The sequence below is a fragment of the Schistocerca piceifrons genome, chromosome 5 (genome assembly GCF_021461385.2).
Source record: "Schistocerca piceifrons isolate TAMUIC-IGC-003096 chromosome 5, iqSchPice1.1, whole genome shotgun sequence".
In the NCBI taxonomy this organism is placed as follows: Eukaryota; Metazoa; Arthropoda; class Insecta; order Orthoptera; family Acrididae; genus Schistocerca; species Schistocerca piceifrons.
The window spans coordinates 665355401-665376112 of NC_060142.1; the positions used below are offsets into that span (position 1 = coordinate 665355401).

Consider the following 20712-nt stretch of genomic DNA (forward strand, 5'->3'; position numbering starts at 1 on the left):
GCACTCAATACACTTACAAGATCACAATTCCACAAGTATAGAATACATCACATACATTCAGCAACAGAAAGATTCACATTAACCAGAAAGGAAGGAGAAAGGGGATTTATCGACATAAAAAACCTACATTATGGACAGGTAGAAAATTTAAGAAAATTATGTATAGAACGAGCAGAAACTAGCAAAATACACAAAGCAATCACTCATATAAATACATCGGCTACACCACTGCAATGTCATAACCACTTCTACAACCGTTTAGATCACATAACATCAACAGATACAAAGAAAGTAAACTGGAAAAAGAAAATTATACTATCAACTACAGGAGTCATACCACACAATATCCACCAGTACATCAATGCAATACAGCTACATCCAAATGTATATATACAACTACAGAAATCTGTAATTATTGATACATGTTCAATTACCCAAAATTTCCTAAATGCAATGTAACATATACCACACAATTAAAAGGAATTCACGCTTTATCAAGGTCCGCGTCACTTTCCATTTTTAACCAGACATAACGTCTGAGAAAGGGATATAATAATAATATTAATAATAATAATAATAATTTTTAATGCCATAGTTTGTGTAAATACTATTCCAACTTTAGCCATATTACCTTTGGAATAGCTTCTGTGAAAATAAGTTGTCATTTTTTTTGTCCATGTCAGCATACTATTTATCATATTATTAACGGTGTGATTGGTCATGCCAGGAGCATCGAAAATGTGCTCAACAAAATATAGTGGCAAACATTAAAACATGTTTAACAAAATAGGTTTAATCATTTTATCAGAATCTCATTCCATTTTTAGCTTGTTATCAATCTTACGAAGCAAAACATAGGTGTTTTTATTTGTCAGACAGTGTGTACTTTTGGTATTTGTGAGTCACCCGTATTTATCTGATGACTGACATGAAGTGACAGGGTTGTAGCTAGACCTAAGGCTTCACCTTGAAGTAACTCATAGCTGTGTGTAACAGAGGTTTGGAGGTTTGGCTTCTGCAGAGAACAACTTCCAAAGACTAAGTCGTGTTAGCCTAGCTGCCCAACATCACATCTACGACATGTCTGCGCCATGTGGAGAACTCGAGAGATACCGTATTGAGTGTTGTCCTAATCACTGGAAGCCCATAATTAGTTGGTTTTATATTGTAACTGATGTCCTACTGATAAATGCTATTTCAATGCACTAGCACATTGAGGATCTCTCAGACTGCACCATTATTATTGTAGTTGTAAGAAAATGGTAGGAAATATATTGGTGGGTAAAGAATTTTCAGCTTTCGTTGTTTTGATATAACTTGTGTGTTACGAAAGTATGCCATGTCAAGGCAATGGAACATTTAAGATGTATCAAAAATACATTGTTCTTGGTATAATTTTTTTATAATTAAATGTTAGTTAATGTCACATAAGTGATACTATAAGTCGGTGAAGAATGGAAGATTACAGCAATGTACTGGGTATAGCTGCAGATTGTGAAGTCATGGTGTCGGACTTCATGAAAAGCAGTTTCCATTTATTTATTTATTTTTAATTCACATTTGTGTTTACTAAAAGATTCTGAGACTTTCTTGTTAATTTAATAGAAGTATGTTCTGTAATACTAAATGTTATGTGTGTATAAGAGCTCTGTTTCACAGGAGTGAGTTTGTTCCATTATGTGCACATGGTAGAGAGTATGGGCAGATGAACATTGTTTTCCTCATCACTGCTTGATTCGATATCAATTCAATATTTATTTATTTATTTATTTATTCATACAAAAATCACACCACAGCTTAATACCCATGACATCACAGAAACATCACTGTTTCGTGCATGAACTCTTGAAATCTATTGAAAATGAACAACATTAATCATGCAGTAAAGCTGATATAGACAGCATTAAATATCTCTCCAAAATGTGTCTTCTAATACGATTGGTAGTGGTGAAGTGACAGGAAATGTGATATTTGCGGATAAATATGCTATAATGCCTATAGATTTCATCTTGAAGTCATCTGCTGGTGTTATTTAGTAGTTGATTATGAAACGGATAAACTTTTGGGTAGAGTGTAATATTGCCCCCACACACCATTAAATTTTAGTTTTGGTGACAGCCTGGGGTCTAGCTTAGTTACGATCGCTAAATGTCTCTACCTTACTCAGACACGCTTGTATTAGAACATTGTATTTGGTCAACTCTTTTCAAAACACATGCACTGTAGCTTTTTATAAATCTACCTGTTTCATACGTGTATTACCAACTTTGGCAATCTGATTCTACTTTTATCCAAGTGAGTACTGTAAAGTGATATATGTTATAGTTTGATGGAAGCAGACATCATCTGTATTTGTATCTGATCAGAACAGTTGATGAGCAAATTGAACTTGGGATTACATTCATTACGTATGTTTCAGATAGAATAATTATTTCTGAAAAATATTGTTGTTAGTAGAGGATATAAAACAGTATGTCACATCAGGGATCTAGTAGTGGATATTGGTTATCATAATGTGAAAGTTGATGACTGGCTCAGCATTAATACTGCACAAGTGAAGTATTGCTCCTACTTCTGCCACGCCATGTATCTGCCTCATTGAAACATAAAAATGAAAACAAGTATCAGTACTCAGATGATAATATAACAATATGAGAAAATTGACATTTTGATTTTGTATCACCCCTTTAAAATGTTTGATGATTCATAAATGTTCTTGACTCTGTAGTCCACCTTCCAGAGATCATATTTAGTCTGTACCATTCTGCTGATAAACTGAAGTCTTATCATCTGTAATATAGTTATTTACATGTAGTTACTCTATTCTGTGCAAATTCACGGTACCACTCCTCAGTGTTTAATTATTGGCAAGGAATATATTGTCAGCAATGTGATTAAAAACTATCAATGTTGTAACATTTACTGAACTGCTATTACAGTTATCTGTCAGATAAAACTTAAATGTCTCTGTCATGTTTCAGTCGTAGACAACAAACCGATCCTCTCAGTCTTCCAGATAATGCTGTTGGAGCACATTGCGATGTGCCGACTGGTGATGGGAAACAAGTGTCTAGCTTTGCAAGAAATTGCACAGGCGTGTATGCTCTGCCAGCAGCAACCACGGCTGCTGCAGACCCACAGCTCACAGATGCATACGTTGCTTGGCCTTTATTCAATGAGCATGAACTGTTTGGAACAGGCTGAGGATCAGTTTATGGCTGCACTCAAGGTTAAGTCTGGGACCAACAGCAGTAGTGATGCTGCAACGCCGCCTCAGGTAAGCCCGATGTCACCTGTATAGTGTCAGCCAAAGCACATTATGTAGTTATTTACTGTTTCTACTCTTAATGTTTCTGCTCTTAATGTATTCTTGACACACTTCCTGTAGATATTTAAAGGTTATAGACTGAAGACAGGAAAGCAAGGCGGAATGTTTTCAGCCCAGCAATGAAAACCTGACTTTTAGATAGAAAAAGCATTTTAGATTCTTTTAGGTCACAACTTGTTTCAGTGTTTTCCCAGTGAGTAAACTCCATTTCTGTAATGTGATTCCAAAACTTGAGAGAGATATCCATTGACAACTACTGCATTTCATTTCATCAGACCTGAAATGTTTTACACTCAGAGACTGGATTACTGGTAGAAATACAGTGTGTCACAGACTTAAAGAGGCAATTTTTTTGAAACCCCATAACTGCCTCCCACTATGATGTAGAAGTTTGAAATGTGGCTCAAAGGTGCCCACAACCATCCTCTGCAATGGTGGAAAAGTGTGGCACCCTTAGGGTCAACAAGTCTTCAAACAGAAAGATGTCGACACGTGTGTGTGTGTGGGGAAGGGGGGGGGGGGGGGGGGGGAGGAGAGTCTGAGCTCATTAGTTCATCAGAGGCGTAAAATGCGTTAATGATGTCACATTGGCACCAAATTTCACTGAATTAAACATGGCCGGCCGGAGTGGCCGAGCGGTCTAGGCGCTCCAGTCTGGAGCCGCGCGACCGCTACGGTCGCAGGTTCGAATCCTGCCTCAGGCATGGATGTGTGTGATGTCCTTAGGTTAGTTAAGTTTAAGTAGTTCTAAGTTCAAGGGGACTGATGACCTCAGACGTTAAGTCCCATAGTGCTCAGAGCCATTTGAACAATTTTTTTTTAATTAAACATGGTGGCTCGTCAGAGCAGTTAATATTCCAAAGATTGTAATTTGTGTGTGCGATGTGACCTACACAGCACCCCTCCCATAGTACGGAGTACAGCCTATGAGCCCTGACGGGGATCGTGTGGGTTTCAGCGTCGGGGTGAGTTGTACAAGGCAGCAGGTGCACTACTGGAAGCTCCATCTCCGTCGGGTCGGCATGCAGAGGGCGGCCGCTGGTCCATCTCATAATCCAAAAACCAGCAGGGGAGGGAGTGATGCATCGGCCATCTCGGGAGTAGTGGTGTGGGAGAGGAGGCGGCGTGTGAGCGTGCCTTTCCCGAATGCAGACTGAGCTGTCCGGAGAAATGAAAGCTCAAACACATGACGGGGTCGCACTCTCGTGGGAGGGACAACCTGTGCACTATCTTGATATTGAGTTCCTCGGTGAGGGTCTGGTCTGTGCTGTCGGTGAGCAGTACAAGCACACTATTATCTAACACCATAACCGACCCGTAGTCGACGCGGTCAGGTGGTATGTTGCAGTGGAAAAGGAAGGACGGGGCCTCCGTGTCTCTAGTACCTGAAATGTCTTCAAAACCTGTGAATGGGGATGATAATGACATGCCTGAGGAACTTGCGAACTGTGGTGGTGAATCGTTGGATGGAGAAAACCCAACCGTAGGTTTAACGGACTCGTTAGCAGGTTTGTCAAAAGAACATGTGCTCGGGCAGTCCGACTGGGACGGTAGAGAGGTGTCACAGTCTACAAAGGCAGGCTTGAGCCTGTGTAGAGAAATAGTTTGCAGGTGATCTTTTATCATAATGTTGAACATTGTCTCGCTCTTCCGGAGTACTTCGAAGGGGCCAAGGTAAGGGGGTTGTAAGGGTTGTCTGACAGTCGTCCCTGAGCATGATGTGTGAGAAAGAGCTGAGTGGGGTCGGCACGTAAGTGTCAGATGGGGAACGGCTGACAGGTGGGTGTAGCCGGGTGTTTCTAAAGCATGCACGCATCCTTCCGATAAAGTCTGGGATGGAGGGGGGAATCCTCGGGATCTTGTTGGAGAATTAGTTCCCCAGGTAAAACCGGTTTTTCGCCGAAAACGAATTTGGAAGTCATCCCACGTAAATCTGGTTTACATGTAGAACGTAGGCCCAGCAACACCCAAGGAAGTGCCACGGACCAGAGACAGTTGTGGTACCTGAGTGCAGTTTTAAGGGTGCGGTGCCATCGTTCCACCAACCCGTTGCTTTGTGGGTGGTAGGCTGTCGTCTGGATCTTTTTAGTACCGCAAAGATTACAGAGAATCGTAAAAAGTGCAGATTCGAACTGTCGACCCTGATAGGTTGTGACGGTGGACGGACTGCTGAACCTAGTGATCCAAGAAGAAACAAATCCTTTGGCCACAGTTTCTGCTGTGATGTTGGGTAAGGGGACGGTTTCCACCCAATGAGACATTGGTCTATTGTGGACAGGATATACCTGTGGCCCTCCAACAGAAACAGGGAATCGATAAGGTCGATATGTACGTGACGGAAATGTTCCTTAGGGATGTCAAACTTGCTGAGTGGTGGAGAGGTATAAGGTCCTATTTTGTTTCATTTAAAGGAAATGTAGCTGCATGCCTGTGTTTGACAGTCCCGTTTCACATCTTTCCACACAAAACACTTGGTGACGAGGTGACTGGTGGCTCGGACACTGGGGTGGATAAGATTATGCAAGGCATTGAAAACCTGTCGGCGCAGCGTGGGCGGGACCGCAAGGCCGCAGAATGCCCGTAGAAGAGTCACACCACACTTCATCCAAAATGCCAGGGAACTTAGCCTTGGTAAACATGAGCAAAGACTGCGGGTCCGTGAGCACAACCTGAGTGTCCTTGTCCAAAGCCTGTAGAGCAGCGAGGTCGGATAAATCAACAATACTTGAAACAACATTGATCCGCGAGAGGAAATCAGCGTATGTTCTCCGTGCCTTTGACATAGCGTACATCTGTAGTAAATTGAGAGACCACGTCGAAGTGGTGGAAATGTCGGGGGCGGGGATCCTGTGGCAGGTTGCAGAAGGCGTCCGCCAACAGTTTGTGATCACTAAGAATGAAGAAAGGACGTCCCTCGGTGTCAGTGCGTAAATGTTTGACGGCCTCGTACACTGCCAGAAGCTCTCTATCAAAAGCGGAGTATTTCTTCTGTGCTGTAGACAGTTTTTTGGAGAAGAAATGAAGTGGTGATATGTGTCACCTTTGCTCTGTTGTAATACTGCTCCGACTGCGATGTCACTGGCGTCCGTAGTGATAAACAAATTGGCAGACGGATCAGGGTGGGTGAGTACGACTTCGTGAGCTAAAGCTGTTTTAAGAGCCCTGAAGCCTCTAGCATAGGTTCAGTCCAACAGACTGGTTTAATGCCCGAATTTTGTTTGCCAGAGAGTGAGTCCATCAGCGGGGTCTGCACAGCAGTGGCAGAAGGTAGATGATGGCAGTAGTAATTTATAGTACCTAGGAAACATCTGAGTTCTTTGAATGTAGCTGGGGGTGGCAATGACGGGGTTTGGGAGGCTGTATTCTGTCTATGAAGATAGTGTAACCTAGAAGCGTCACAAAAGACTGATGCAATTGGAATTTTTCTTTGTTGACCTCGACACCGTTGGATGCCAAAGTCTGGAGGACCTGGGATAAATGATCTTCGTGGTCTTCCGTCGATTTGCTGAAAATGAGTATGTCATCCAGATATGCGAAGCAGAACTCAAATTGTCGTAAGATTGAGTCAATGAAACATTGCCACATTTGTGCTGCATTCTTTAAACCAAATGGCATGAAGTTGTACTGGAACGAACCGAGCGACGTGATGATCGCAGTCTTTGGAATGTCTTCAGGTGCTGGTGATAAGCATGTTTGCAGTCGATCACACTGAAGATTGTGGCGCCCTATAACATATGAATTTATGTTTGGCACGGGGTAATTATCCATGACAGTGCGAGCATTTAAACGTCTGTAATCACCACACATTCGAAAAGAACCATCGTGTTTGGTGACGAGGTGAATTGGTGAAGACCAATTGCTGACCGATGGCTGTATAATGCCTGCCTCCAGTAGTTCGTTAATTTACTGCTGGGCCACACGCAACTGAGGACCGGCAGAGGTAATTATCTTGTGTGTCGTTCCGTCAGTGACGGAAGAGACTGAGAACTGCACACGAGGCTGAGTAACATTCTGACGTGGAGTTTTGGGACGAGTGGGGCGCGATGATACGTAGCCATTAGCACGAGTGGGAAAGAGCAGCACGAAAGTCACATGCTATTACGCGAGCGTGGTGTGCGCTCGTTTGTAGAGGTCGGCTGCACGCGCAGCACGGAGCGGAGTGGGGTGCGCAGCAACTGTCTGTTGTAAACTTTGCCTTGAGTAACCGGCCCGGGTGTGAGAGGTGCTGGCGTCACGCGAGGGACGGTGATGGCCGCCGAGTTGCTTGGCTGGCATGCGGGAGAGGGGGAATGTTTATCAACAAGCGGGGCGGCTGCCTGCATAGTGGGCGTGGTCGTGCTATGTGAGCGACTGTTATTAGAGACACTGTTTGAAACGCGAGGCACTGTGCGTAGTGGGCACTTGGGTGGTGCAGAGGTCACTGAATGTGAATCATCACACGCAGTGAATGTTTTTGAACTAACCTGATGAGTGTTTGAACTGATGCTTGTTGATGAAGTTCGATCCAGGGAAGGAACAGCGGATTGCAGTTTCAACAGCAAGGTGCGGGCCGCAGCGAGCTCGTAAATGTGAGCAATGCATTGTTTCAGCTCGTCGTTCTCCCGGCGGAGGTGCACTGCTGAGTTGTATTCTGAAAGTAGGTTAGTGATGCAGGTGACAATCTTGCCCGCGAGGGCGGAACACACGTGAACTAAACCCCATGTTGAGTGGAAACGGAATGAGGAGTATGGGTGCCAGAGCACAGTATCTGAGTGTTAGACGAGTGGTGTAACACTGAACACTGGACTACGTTCGGGGAGAGCTTGTAATGGGACAGAAAAGGAAACGCCAAGAAGGGGATAGGTGCACCATCACTTTCACAGGACTGACAGTTTGTAAAGTTGATGCGTTGACAGCTCGTAGGAGAGACTTTGTCGGTGGAAATTTGGTAGGAGCCAACAATCAAGGTATGATAGACACGTCAGCGCCAGTGTCAATTAGGTACACAAACTGCGATGAAATGTCTGTCACATATAAACGACCGCTCGAGTAAGGCGACAAGTGGATGGAGTGCAATGTTAGAGGACGCCTGTGAAGTTACCCGCAGGACACAGTGTCACTTAGTTCCTGCGGTCGGCGTTTGGGTGTTGGCAAGGTAACCTGCACTTCTTGGCCTCAGCCCCAAAAAATCTTGTGGTACCAACAGTACGGATGAACCGGATGTGGCGGTGGCAGTGCCTGTGATAGCGGGGGAGGCTTGTCCTCGTTGATCTGTTCTGGGACATAAACCAGGACATATGGAGTGTGAGTGAGTCTTGAGTGCTTGGAAAGAGGAGATAGAGAACGAGTACTGCCTGGCGGCGTAGAAGGCGTGGAAGCGAAACGGGCCCTGCCCCTGCCTGCAGACGACCAGTAAACAGGAAGTGTAGTGTCACACAGTGATGGGGGATGAGCTGGGTGTTTCTGGTGAAGGAGCACATACAGCTGATCTGCAATGTGTAGGCAAGAACCGATAGACTCGAAAAAGTGCGGCAGTAGGTGTATCTGTTGGTCGGTAGGTAACTTGGCAGACCATACCGCCCACAGTGTGACGTCTGGCATCGTGTGTTCACTCAAGAGTAACCTGAGGTGGCACCAAAGTTGTAACGGAGTGCGGTCCCCCAGGTGCTCCTCGCACAGAATCTTGATTATCAATTCCTGTGCCGAGCAAGCAGTTCGGTCCAATACAGTTTTCTTGGCGAACTCGTACTTCAGTGGTGGTGGAGGTGAAAGTAGAAGCTCACAAATTAAATCAGAGTGGACGTGAAGGTGTGTGACCAAACATAGGAACTTGGAGTTGTCATCAGTCACTTGATGCAGCTTGAAGAGGTGCTCCACCAGTGCAAGCCATGAAACTGGATTGTCCTCGTATTGAGGAGGTAGCTTGGGTAGGCGGCCTGGAGGTGGAGGCGTAGGTGGTTTCAGCGTGTCTTGGAAGGCATGCGGTCCCGCTGCACAAGAGTTCATGCTGAGATCCGGCATCACCAGAGCGTAAATGTTACTAGCACACACGTTCGGAACAACGGCTGGTTGTAATGTCTCCGAAGACACCCAAAAACACGACGCGGCAGGCACGGTCAATACCATGGGAGCGAACAGGTGAGCGGCACGTAATGAGGGCCCGTACACTGGACCAGAAATTGTGGGAATAGCACTGACATTGTCCAACTCGGAAATGACACGGAAGGCCGGCACAGCAGACGCAGACAGTACTGCGGAAGGAACGAGCGGTTGTATGGTTGGAATCAAGTCCCCTGTTGGTGGGGTTGGGGGGGGGGGGGGGGGGGGGGTGTCATTGTCCTGGAGCTTAAAGTGGCAACAACGAGAGTTTTCCACGCACACTGGCCATGCACGTTTCGTGGTAGGACCATAAGACGCTGGTGAAACCTGTTGGCAGTCGCACTGTCGTAGTACAACATTGCTGGGTGAAGTGGCTATGTTGGGTGCATTCGTACTCACATGGTCGCGAAACTGGGCCGCCGCTCCAGTGGTTTGCTCTGGCAAATTGGATGCATAAAAATGTCTGTTACTGATTTGTGAGGAAGGCGAGGCTGGCGTAGCTTGGTAATAGTTGACTGTGTGTGCGTTTTGCACAAATGGCGGTGTTGCACACGGCACTACTGTAACTGACGTGGCGCGTAGAGGATCAAAGCATGTGTGCGAATTTCGGTCCCTTTGAACTTTGTACGAGTGATCGATCGTCACACTATTTAGAAGATCATCCACTTCACTTTTCACTTGTTGCTGCGCATAGTCCGGCGAAACAAAGCCCGAGTCCATTGTTTGAGGTAACTGCGTAACACTCGGTCGTTGTGGAGTTGCTAAAGTAGAGGTTATCCTCGTCGAAGATCATAGATCATTGTCCGTTAGCTGCGAAATAACTGATGGTGGAGCGTTGTGTTGGCCTGGTCGTAAGAGCTGGGCCTCCAAATCTTCATTAAGAATGTTAGGTGATGTAGGTAAGGCATCGGACGTGAAACCTGTTGATTCTATACGACCGGCGCGGGAGTCGTGGAAGACGTAGAACTTTTTGTCCGGGGTCACCAATATGGGATTCTGGATATGGGTCGTAATATACGTAATAAACTGTTCCCATGTTTTCTATATAAACATACATTTTACCATAAAGACTGATACACATGAACACTGCATGAAGTACAAAAGCAGACTGAATTAAATATGGCGGCTCGTCAGAGCAGTTAATATTCCAAAGATCATAATTTGTGTGGTCGATGTGACCTATCGACGCCACAACTGTGATGCCCAGACTTGAAATGTTGCAGTTTCCTTGTGGGAGGCTGAGGGAAACATTTTAGACACAGCGCCCCTCAGAATCGACATAAAAGGAATCAATGAAACCATTCTTACCTTGGGGTATTGATTCCCACACATTTTGCCATGAAAAAGACAGTTTGCTGTGCGATGAGTAACAGGACAGTGTCCTTGATATAACACTGCTGATATCCCCCAGACAATTCAGCCCTTCTCTAAGGACACCATGGGTCTGCAATACCATTGAATGTGATCACACCCCTTTCAAATGCAGTTTGAGTACAACTTTTGCTTAGTTCTACAGTTTGGAACCACTCGTGACCATTAGGTAAAATTTGAGCGTGACCCAAAGCAACAAAAGGTGTCTATGTGCTTTTTCAGCCCTCCAGTTTCTCACCCTCCTATGTCGTGATCATGGGGGGAATGCGACATTAATAAAAGCATAAATAAAATGGCAAAAGTCCGTCTAAGATGCCCCTCCACTCCATCAACACTGTCAGTGCCATCCACACACTTTTCTTAAGCACTTTAAAAATGACACTGTACAGAGACAGCCATTAGTGATTCCTGTGTGCCAGCATGACAGGCATCTCTTTCTTTCGATCCTCCTTAGGTATCACATGCGGCCAGCAAGTGCTAATTCAGGGATATAGTGCCACTCAGCTGAGATGTGCCATAAGAGATGCCTGTCATGCTATCACCTAGAAATCAGTGGATGGCTGTCTCTGTAAAAGGACATTGTAAAAGTTCCCAACAGAGGTGTGTGGCTAGTGCCCAGAGTGTTGACGAACTGGGGGGGGTGGGACGTGGTATCTTAGAGTGACCCTTTGCCATTTTATTCTCACAATTGTCAATGTTACACCCCCCAATGGTCACCCCATTGGCAGGTGCGAAACAGGAAAAAGCAAAAAAACTTTTTTCTGCTTTGAATCACTTTAAGATTTCATCAAATGTTGATGGTGTTAGGACAGCAACAAGCCACAAATTTACTTTCAGTTCCTTTATTCAAAGGCTACCGTTACCGGTTTCGAATCGTTGTGATTCATCCTCAGACAGTTTACATGCTTTCTTTATGACATGTGGTGTGTTTTTTACATATTAATTGTCCTAAAATATAAATAATACATAATTATAAACACGCCACACACAGATGGTTGCATTACAGATTTTCGTTGCATGTGACTTACGTGTGGTCCCACCCTGTATACCAGGGTAAACATTACGGTCACACTATGCTCCAGTGGTCAGAACATGTTCAGTTTAGTTCCAGCACCATGGCATGTTTAGAGTAGAGTTAAATCGTATAGGGGTGTCAGCAATATCAAACATTGTCAAGAACACTGTCCTGTTGCTCAACACACTGCACACTGTCATTTTCAACTATAAAAAGTGTGGGAATCAACACCCCATGTGGGATGAATTTCTTGAATCACAGAGCATTTGACTCTTGTTTAAAACTTAACACTTTGAGGACGAGCCACTTAGAAGAATTTTGAGCTCAAGAGACCAGACATTTACATCATTATTTTAAATTTACTGCACATTTGTGTGATATATCTTAAAGGATAACACAGGCAAAAAAAAAAGATGAATCTTACATGTGAAAGCTTAGCTTCTCTTGTAACTACACTATGTATATTAATGTAAACAATTAACATTTTCTCTTTGTGTGTTCATGCTACTTAACAGTGATCTTGCTATTCGCTGACTACAACACATGTGCTATGCTCTGAATATCTGCTGTCATCGGCTGGCGAGATCACGTGGCACGAGATATGATTGGCTTACAAAAGGGCATCGCACTCTCATTTTCAACACTCCAGAAAAAGACATGCTGTGTTTGGTGGAACTCGAATTTATACTTTTGTAATACGAGGATATGCAGCATATATGTTGCTGTGAATCAAAGGGCTTTCCAAACTCCCCCCCCCCCCCCCCTCTCTCTCTCTCTCTCTCTCTCTCTGTCTCTCTCTCTGTCTCTCTCTCTCTCTCTCTCTCTCTCTCTCTCTCTCTCTCTCTCTCTCTCTCTCCCTCTCCCTCTCCCTCTCCCTCCCTCTCCCCCCCCCCTTTTCCCCCATTAAAGGTCTTTCCAAAACTTCTCTCCCTTTTTTTTCCCCATAAAGTGCCAGGAAGTTCTAGGCCATTGTATAAAATGTTACCAATTCAAAGGATTGACAAGTTTTACAGTTCCAGGGGGAAATCTACGGAAAACCTACTGTCACTTAGCACGGAAAAAGTGCACTTTTGCCTGGGAAAATGTATATTTTTTTACCGGGATATCTGGGAAAAATCCGGAAATTTTTTCCTTGTCCATGTAGACACCCTGTTCCTGGATCTGTAATCATCACTGTTGACACCACTTCCCTATACAGCAACAACCTTCATGGCCATGGTCTTGCTGCTGTTGAACACTACCTTTTCCAATGTCCTTCAGACTCCAAAACCACTATCTCATTCCTCATGCACCTTACTAACTTCATCCTAATCCACACTATTTCTCCTTTGAAGGGAAGGTATACAAAGAAATCAGTGGCACAGCCATGGGCACTCACAAGACACACTCCTTTGCTAACCTGTTTATGCGCTGTTGGTAATGCAGGTGGATGGCATAGCTTATCTTCAATCAGAAAGATTCCAAACAATAAGTAATAAAATGATATTTATTAAATATGAAGAAATACTCAACTTAAATGATGCTTCTTCTTGTGAGATATCCAGCACAATAAGATATTTGAAATTATTAAAAGCCCCACAAAATATTTAAGTCCTGTCACTGTGCCTCTGAGTGATGCCTACATCGAGTCCAGATCTGTCCTTTGATGCCTAAGGAGCGTAAGTCTCAAAGACAACTGATGAACACTGCAGCTAGTAGACTCTGCAGTAACTGGAGACTGTACATGGTTCGGCACACTAAGAGAACTGTCCACTGTAGCTCAGTGCTCTAGCATTTAACCAGGCATCAACCAATCGCTATCCATGCAGGTGATGCCCCATGGATTGGCAGATGTGGCCACTGGTGGATCTCGGTGTAGTTCATACTGCCAACCCATACAGCTGCTGCGTTACAAGTGTTTCGAGCACAACTTATCAATTGTGATGCTGTACTCTCTGGAGTCATGAGTACCATCACCACATGGGTCATCTAGAGGGAACTGTCTTAGCCTACCAAAACAACAAACCCCTGGTCTAGTTCAGGTTCATTGATGACATCCTCATGATCTGGACTCACTGCCTAGGTAATGTATCCACCTTCTCTTCCATCTCCTTCACCTGTTCCTCCTCAGTGCAGTGTGCTGCCTTCTTGGATGTTGCCCTCCACCTCTCGGATGACTCCATCCTCTCCTCTATCCATATTAAACCCATCAACCAGCAACAGTACTTGCATTTTGACAGCTGCCATTCCTTCTACACCAAAAAGTCCCTCCCATACAGACTAGCCATCTGGGAATAGCATATCTGCAGTAATAAGATCTCCCTTGCCCATCAAGGCCTTCTCACTAAGGCCTTCACAGATAGGCACTATCCCCTATACCTAGTCCGCAAACAGAACTCCTGTGCCATTTCCCCATACACCCCCAGCCCTCCCATGACCCCACAAGCATCAACTACAAAAGAGTGCCCCCTTTGTCACCCAATACACCCTGGACTCGAACAATTGTACCACATCATCGGGGCTTTGATTACCTATCATTGTGCCCTGAAATGTGGACACCGTATCGGAGATCCTTCCCACACCTCCTAAAGTAGTGTTCTGTTGCACACCCAACCTCCGCAATGTCCTAGCGCATCCCTATGCCACTCCCAATCCCAACCCTTGCCACAGGGATCATACCCCTGTGGAAGACACAGATGCAAGTCTTGCCCAGTCCACTCACCCAGCACTCCATGTTCCAATTGTCACAGGCTTGTCCTACCCCATCAGCGACCAGGCCACTAGTGAAAATGGCTGTGTCACTTACCTGCTCTGTTGCAATCATTGCACAGCTTTTTGTATGGGTATGACAATGAACCTGAATGGTCACCAGCAAACTGTGAACACCACATTGCACAACATGCAGCTGAACATAACAAGCTTGATTTCATTGGCTGCTTCACAAACCAAGCCATCTGGAGTTATCCTTACAACACATTCTCCACTTCCAAAATTTCCAGACCTCAACCTGTGGTAACTTACTGTCCTAACACCCTCCACCCAACTGTTTCCACCTCGTCTGTCCTATCACCTCCTCCCTATTCACATCCTCTCACTCTCATTGTGTGCCACCCTCTTCCAGCGCACCTGCCTGTCTTTCATCTGCCCTACACCTCTCCTTTTCCATGCCCCCCCCCCCCCCCCCCACCCTATGCTGCACTTGATAGTCTTGTCATGCTGCCTTCTGTAGTCCCTGTGCTATCCCTGCCCCTCTTCACACTGCGGTTCAGCATGGCAGTTGCATTCCAAATCTATTCTTTCCTCAACATTGTTGATATTCCAACCTCGATTTTCCAGTAGTTTAGGGTGTATACACTCTGGGACAACTGAGATATCTATGAAAACCCCTGAAATCTTTTAGAATTTTGGGAAGTTTTCATTGTCTTAGTTACCAGTATTTTTTATTATTATTATTATTTTTATTTTTTAAATTGTAAGAAGTGATTTTGTGACAAAGAATTTTACTGTAGCCTGCTGCTGCAGAAATAATACTGCAGCAATAAAACATTAATGATAGAATAACACTAAAATAAAACTCAAGTCACAAAGAAAACATGCAATTTACAACAAGATAACACAGTGCACACACTAGCATCTGGCAACAGGAAAGTGTATCAAAGACTATGCGACACTTTGTAATAACAAACTTCTTTCGATGTGTCTTTCTTGTGGACCTTGTTTTGATGAGTGTGATTTCACAACTGCTTACATTTCTAGCAGGTTGTGGGAAAATATTGCAAATGGTGGTTTGAGAAGCGTTATTTTCAAAGGTAAAATTTTTTATGCAAGATGAATTATGTTGCACAGGATAGTGTTCGATGAATTCCTTAAATCACAGAACGTTGGATTCTCATTCAAAATGTAACACTGAGGATCAACCACTTACAAAAATTTTGGGCCCAGAAGACCAACCATTTATGTCATTCAGAATGAGATTTTCACTCTGCGGCGGAGTGTGTGCTGATACGAAACTTCCTGGCAGATTAAAACTGTGTGCCGGATCGAGACTCGAACTTGGGATTAGGAGGCAAAGAACAGGTACAAAGAACAGCCTTGTTTAACATTTTGATTGTAAATTAAATGCCACGCTGATAAACAATTTGTCCAACCGTGCAATCACAGAAAGCTGGGATGGAGCCCATAGCACATGGAGGAAGATTTATCATAAGTTTACTTGATGAATTTTTGCAGAATTTCTCAAGCAGGTATCATTCACCCCTTGGCTGTGTGCCCAGAGCAAGGTTTTGATGGCTTTGAGCACTAGTTCTGGAGCAATTTTCGTTAAAAGATTCTTTGAACATTATTTGCACTGTCCGGTCAGAAGTCTTGTCAGTATCTGATGCCCCAGCTTGAAGGTGTAGCATCCTAGGAAGACTCTTGGTTCAACCTTAGCCTCGTAATGCCTTTTTATTTCCATGAATGGTCACACAGTGGTGTAAGGAAAGCATTATTTCTATAATTGACGCTTAAAGAGAAGAGTTATGTTTATACATGTTGACAACTTGCAATTAATATGATAAATGTCTGTGTGCTGAAACACTCACAAGTAATCAGACAGCCATTTCTATCATGAAGCAAAATACAACTTCTGTCCTATTTTAAGATGGTGTGCTACAATCTTTGTGTAGGTACTGGAACATCAAAATATATAGAAAGGGGGTACTTATTAACATGATGCTTCAAATTGAATCAGTAAGTTCCATTTGAATGGTAATTGCAATTTTCCATGAATCACAGGGAGCACTTCGGTAACAGACTGAAAGAAGTAGAACAGCCTTCAGAAATATTACGAGAGAGAAGCATTCTGTAGAGTTGTCTAGCTCATTGTATTTGAACCTTGGGGCATAGTTCAGGTCATTGCTCCAACTGTGATAGAGTTGAGGGAAGATGTTTTGCTTAAGATGATAATCTAAAATACTCCCGCCCTCCCCCCCTCCCCCAATATGTGTGTGTGTTGGGGGGGGGGGGGGGGGGGATGCATGTGTACATCTGTCCGTCCGTCCGTCCAGTGGTCCCTCATTCTCCCTGTGTCCAGGAATTTTTCTTTTTTTTCCAGTGTTTTGAAGTATTTTTCCAGTATTAGGCAATATATTTTCGTTCATGGATGATCTGCTCTCTGCGTACCAGTCCATTTTTACTTGTGTGTTGACCAATTTTTCTTCTTTGGCTAGTGTTTTTTCTCTCTGTAGTGAGTGCCTAATGTAGAAACTGTAGGGTAACTTTGGAAGATGCCACATGAGTTTATGTTAGCAATACTGTGTTAGACTGTGACCGTGATGATGCTGCTATCGTAGTCCACCACACAAAATAATTATTTACCCATTATACGTAAATTCATAGACTGGAGTTCTCTTTAACAAATTAAATTCAGACTGAGTCACACAACATATGATATCTCTTGTGATACTATCATAAGAGAAGTCAGTCTGGAGACTTTAGAAAAGAAACTGCTTAAAATAGATATCCAAGCTCAGTGTTCTCTTTTTCAGCATTGTTCAGTAGGGTTGAAGAAATCTTCTGTCTGTGTATTCCTTCAAACTGCAATTCTTGATGAGGCCTCTCTGCACTTGCTCTGACGTCACATCATCATCAGCTGCTGCACCACAACGTCACCTATAGCCCGACAAATACCTCAAACGGAATGTGCACAAAATGAAACAGAGACAAATATCTACAATACATAATGAAACTTGCAGAATAACATCATATGACATGAATTATTACAAGAATAATACTATAACTACAGGTTTACTCATTCATATATGTCATCAATGGAGCAACAGAAATTTTAGTGTGATACATTCACATATATTCCAGGTTTTTATGTCTCAAAATTTCTATGCCCTTTCATCTGCTGCCCCTGTGAACCTGTAAATGTAACCAATTTCTATATTTCTAAAGTGACAGAAACAATTACAAATATTATACATTTAGTTTTTTTTTCATATTGTATGTAACACTTATTAGCTAGACCCACAACCTATTTAAAGAAATGGGTCAAAGAATGCTCTTTTATTGTGACCTCAACATAAAATTGTTCTCTCTTCTTTATAACTGTAATTAATGTGCAACTTTATGTTCATCATAAACATATCCCTGTAATGTCTTACTGACTGAGTTAAGTTTATTGTATTAAATGAAGACATCTTTGTCAAAAGGTCAAGGTCATTTGTTACAATCAACTAGTAAAGGGTTATTGATTCAAACATCCAGTGTCTCGCAAGAATCTGACAGCTATTTGTTATCTCAGATTGAGAAATTGTTTGTAGAAACCTTCAAGAGATTGTGAGGATGTTACACACCAACAATCCATAGAAATGTATCATTTTTGTTAAAAATTGTGAGTAAACTTGCTGCTACTTTTGTCTTTTCACTTTTCACATTCAGAATAGGAACATTATACGAATACACTTGATATTCACTAAATAGACCAGAAGTCGTCTGAGGACACACTGCCCTACAAAAGTTACATAAAATATGCTTACTGTAAACTACCTTGTGGAGAAATACAGGGTTATTACAAATGATTGAAGCAATTTCACAGCTCTACAATAACTTTATTATTTGAGATATTTTCACAATGCTTTGCACACACATTCAAAAACTCAAAAAGTTTTTTTAGGCATTCACAAATGTGCGATATGTGCCCCATTAGTGATTCGGCAGACATCAAGCCGATAATCAAGTTCCTCCCACACTCGGCGCAGCATGTCCCCATCAATGAGTTCGAAAGCATCGTTGATGCGAGCTCGCAGTTCTGGCACGTTTCTTGGTAGAGGAGGTTTAAACACTGAATCTTTCACATAACCCCACAGAAAGAAATCGCATGGGGTTAAGTCGGGAGAGCGTGGAGGCCATGCCATGAATTGTTGATCATGATCTCCACCACAACCGATCCATCGGTTTTCCAATCTCCTGTTTAAGAAATGCTTCTGCTTTAGCCTTTTCCGTAAGATTTTCCAAACCGTTTAGCTCCCTGCTTGCTTTATTCGTCGACTTCCGCGGCTACGCGTGAAACTTGCCTGCACGCGTTCAACCGTTTCTTTGCTCACTGCAGGCCGACCCGTTGATTTCCCCTTACAGAGGCATCCAGAAGCTTTAAACTGCGCATACCATCGCCGAATGGAGTTAGCAGTTGGTGGATCTTTGTTGAACTTAATCCTGAAGTGTCGTTGCACTGTTATGACTGACTGATGTGAGTGCATTTCAAGCACGACATACGCTTTCTTGGCTCCTGTTGCTATTTTGTCTCACTGCGCTCTCGAGCGCTCTGGCGGCAGAAACCTGCAAGTGCAGCTTCAGCCGAACAAAACATTATGAGTTTTTCTAAGTATCTGTAGTGTGTTGTGACCATATGTCAATGAATGGAGCTACACTGAATTTATGAAATCGCTTCAATCATTTGTAACAGCCCTGTATAAACCCTTGCCATTTTCTACATATTCAAGCAAATGTTCCCCTAAAAAACTTGACGTGCTACAGTACAAAACTCAAAGTTGTACACAAATTTTTAGTTCTGAAAGGGTACCTGAACTCTTGGCATCATTTTTGGGGAGAGCATTGTTGTCTCAGAACATGGCTTACATTGGAGAGAGACTTGGAAAGGATTTATGCTTCTTTGCATCTTGTTAGTAGCGACATTGATAATTTTCTCGATAGCATTGGGTGTCCCAAGTCGTCATTGATAAAAACAAGAGTTCCTTGCCATAAGGGATACTTTCTATCTCTTATGCAAGTACACATTGATCTCTAGAATGTAAACAGTCTCTCTCTCAGATCTGTCACACCTACACATATCTTATGCACAAACCATAAAACATCTCCATCAGAGCAAAACCCTTTTAAGGGTAACAAAATGATTTAGTTCCCTGACTGTCCGGAAACTGCATATTAACCATGAACCTCAAAACTCGCATACAGTATATCACTCTTATTGCCACCCTGTAACTAGGGCACAAACACAGCATTCTCCTACCAGCAACATGTAACCGCATTAGAAATTAGGTGCAATACTGTCCCACCATGTGTAAGCCTATGTTAGTGCATTCTCATAATCTCCAAAAATGTCGGATATGCATAGTTGTTACCTCTTAAAGCTACAAAAATGCATAAATATTATCTCTTCAGGTGTCCGGTATTTCTTTAGAAGTTGATATTTCCTGTACTGTAAATTTTTAAGTTTGTAAATCAATTTTAACTTTGATTTACTTGGGTATGAACAGCCTCATATTCTGAATACTGTAAATTCGTTTTCCCTTTCGTGAACTTATATCGGCAAGCACAGTCGCCTTAGGATGAGGCATACTTTTCGTAATGAATGGTCCCTCATGTAAAGGACAGAACTTCTTTGTCACTTCACCTTTTTAAAACTTCAAACTTTGTGACTTCTTAGTAACACTTGTTCTCTTACATTGAATCATACTGGTGTTCCTATTTACCGTCTTTTTCTTTTATTTCCATCCATACAGGTTGTAGCTTTCTTCATCAGATATAATGTTACTTTCTTAGATCAATATTTGATCACTACAAGAATGCATTTCATTCCTCCCTGCCCTCTAGGCACTGGACCAACATGAATCACAGCCACAAAATCCCAAAGAGCTTATCACTCGTATGACCATTATCACTATTCTAAGTTTTCTACTTCTGCAGTTGTTCCCACTTGAAAATCTACCTCATACCCACAGCAGCTTACACCAGGCAGACCACTGGAAGATCCTTTAACATTGAAGGCAGAACAACGTATGGAACCACACAGTTGTTCAGCAACTAACATGTTTATTGCATGTCTTTTTACGTAGGAATGACACTAATTAAATTGGCTGAGTGTATGAATGGACACAAAAAACTTTCCATTTCCTGTAGTTCTCAATTGCACTAATCATTCCACTTTACGTTCATC

At 43.1% G+C, this 20712-nt stretch overlaps 1 protein-coding gene across 1 annotated transcript in view; it reads left to right on the forward strand.

The window, feature by feature from the left end:
- The window catches only part of LOC124798568 (MAU2 chromatid cohesion factor homolog), a 207370-nt gene that overhangs the window by 156766 nt on the left and 29892 nt on the right, over positions 1–20712 (forward strand). Inside the window, exon 7 of the mRNA XM_047262030.1 lies at positions 2982–3277. Within this exon, the coding sequence (XP_047117986.1) occupies positions 2982–3277 (296 nt within the window). The remainder of the gene's footprint in view (positions 1–2981; positions 3278–20712) is intronic.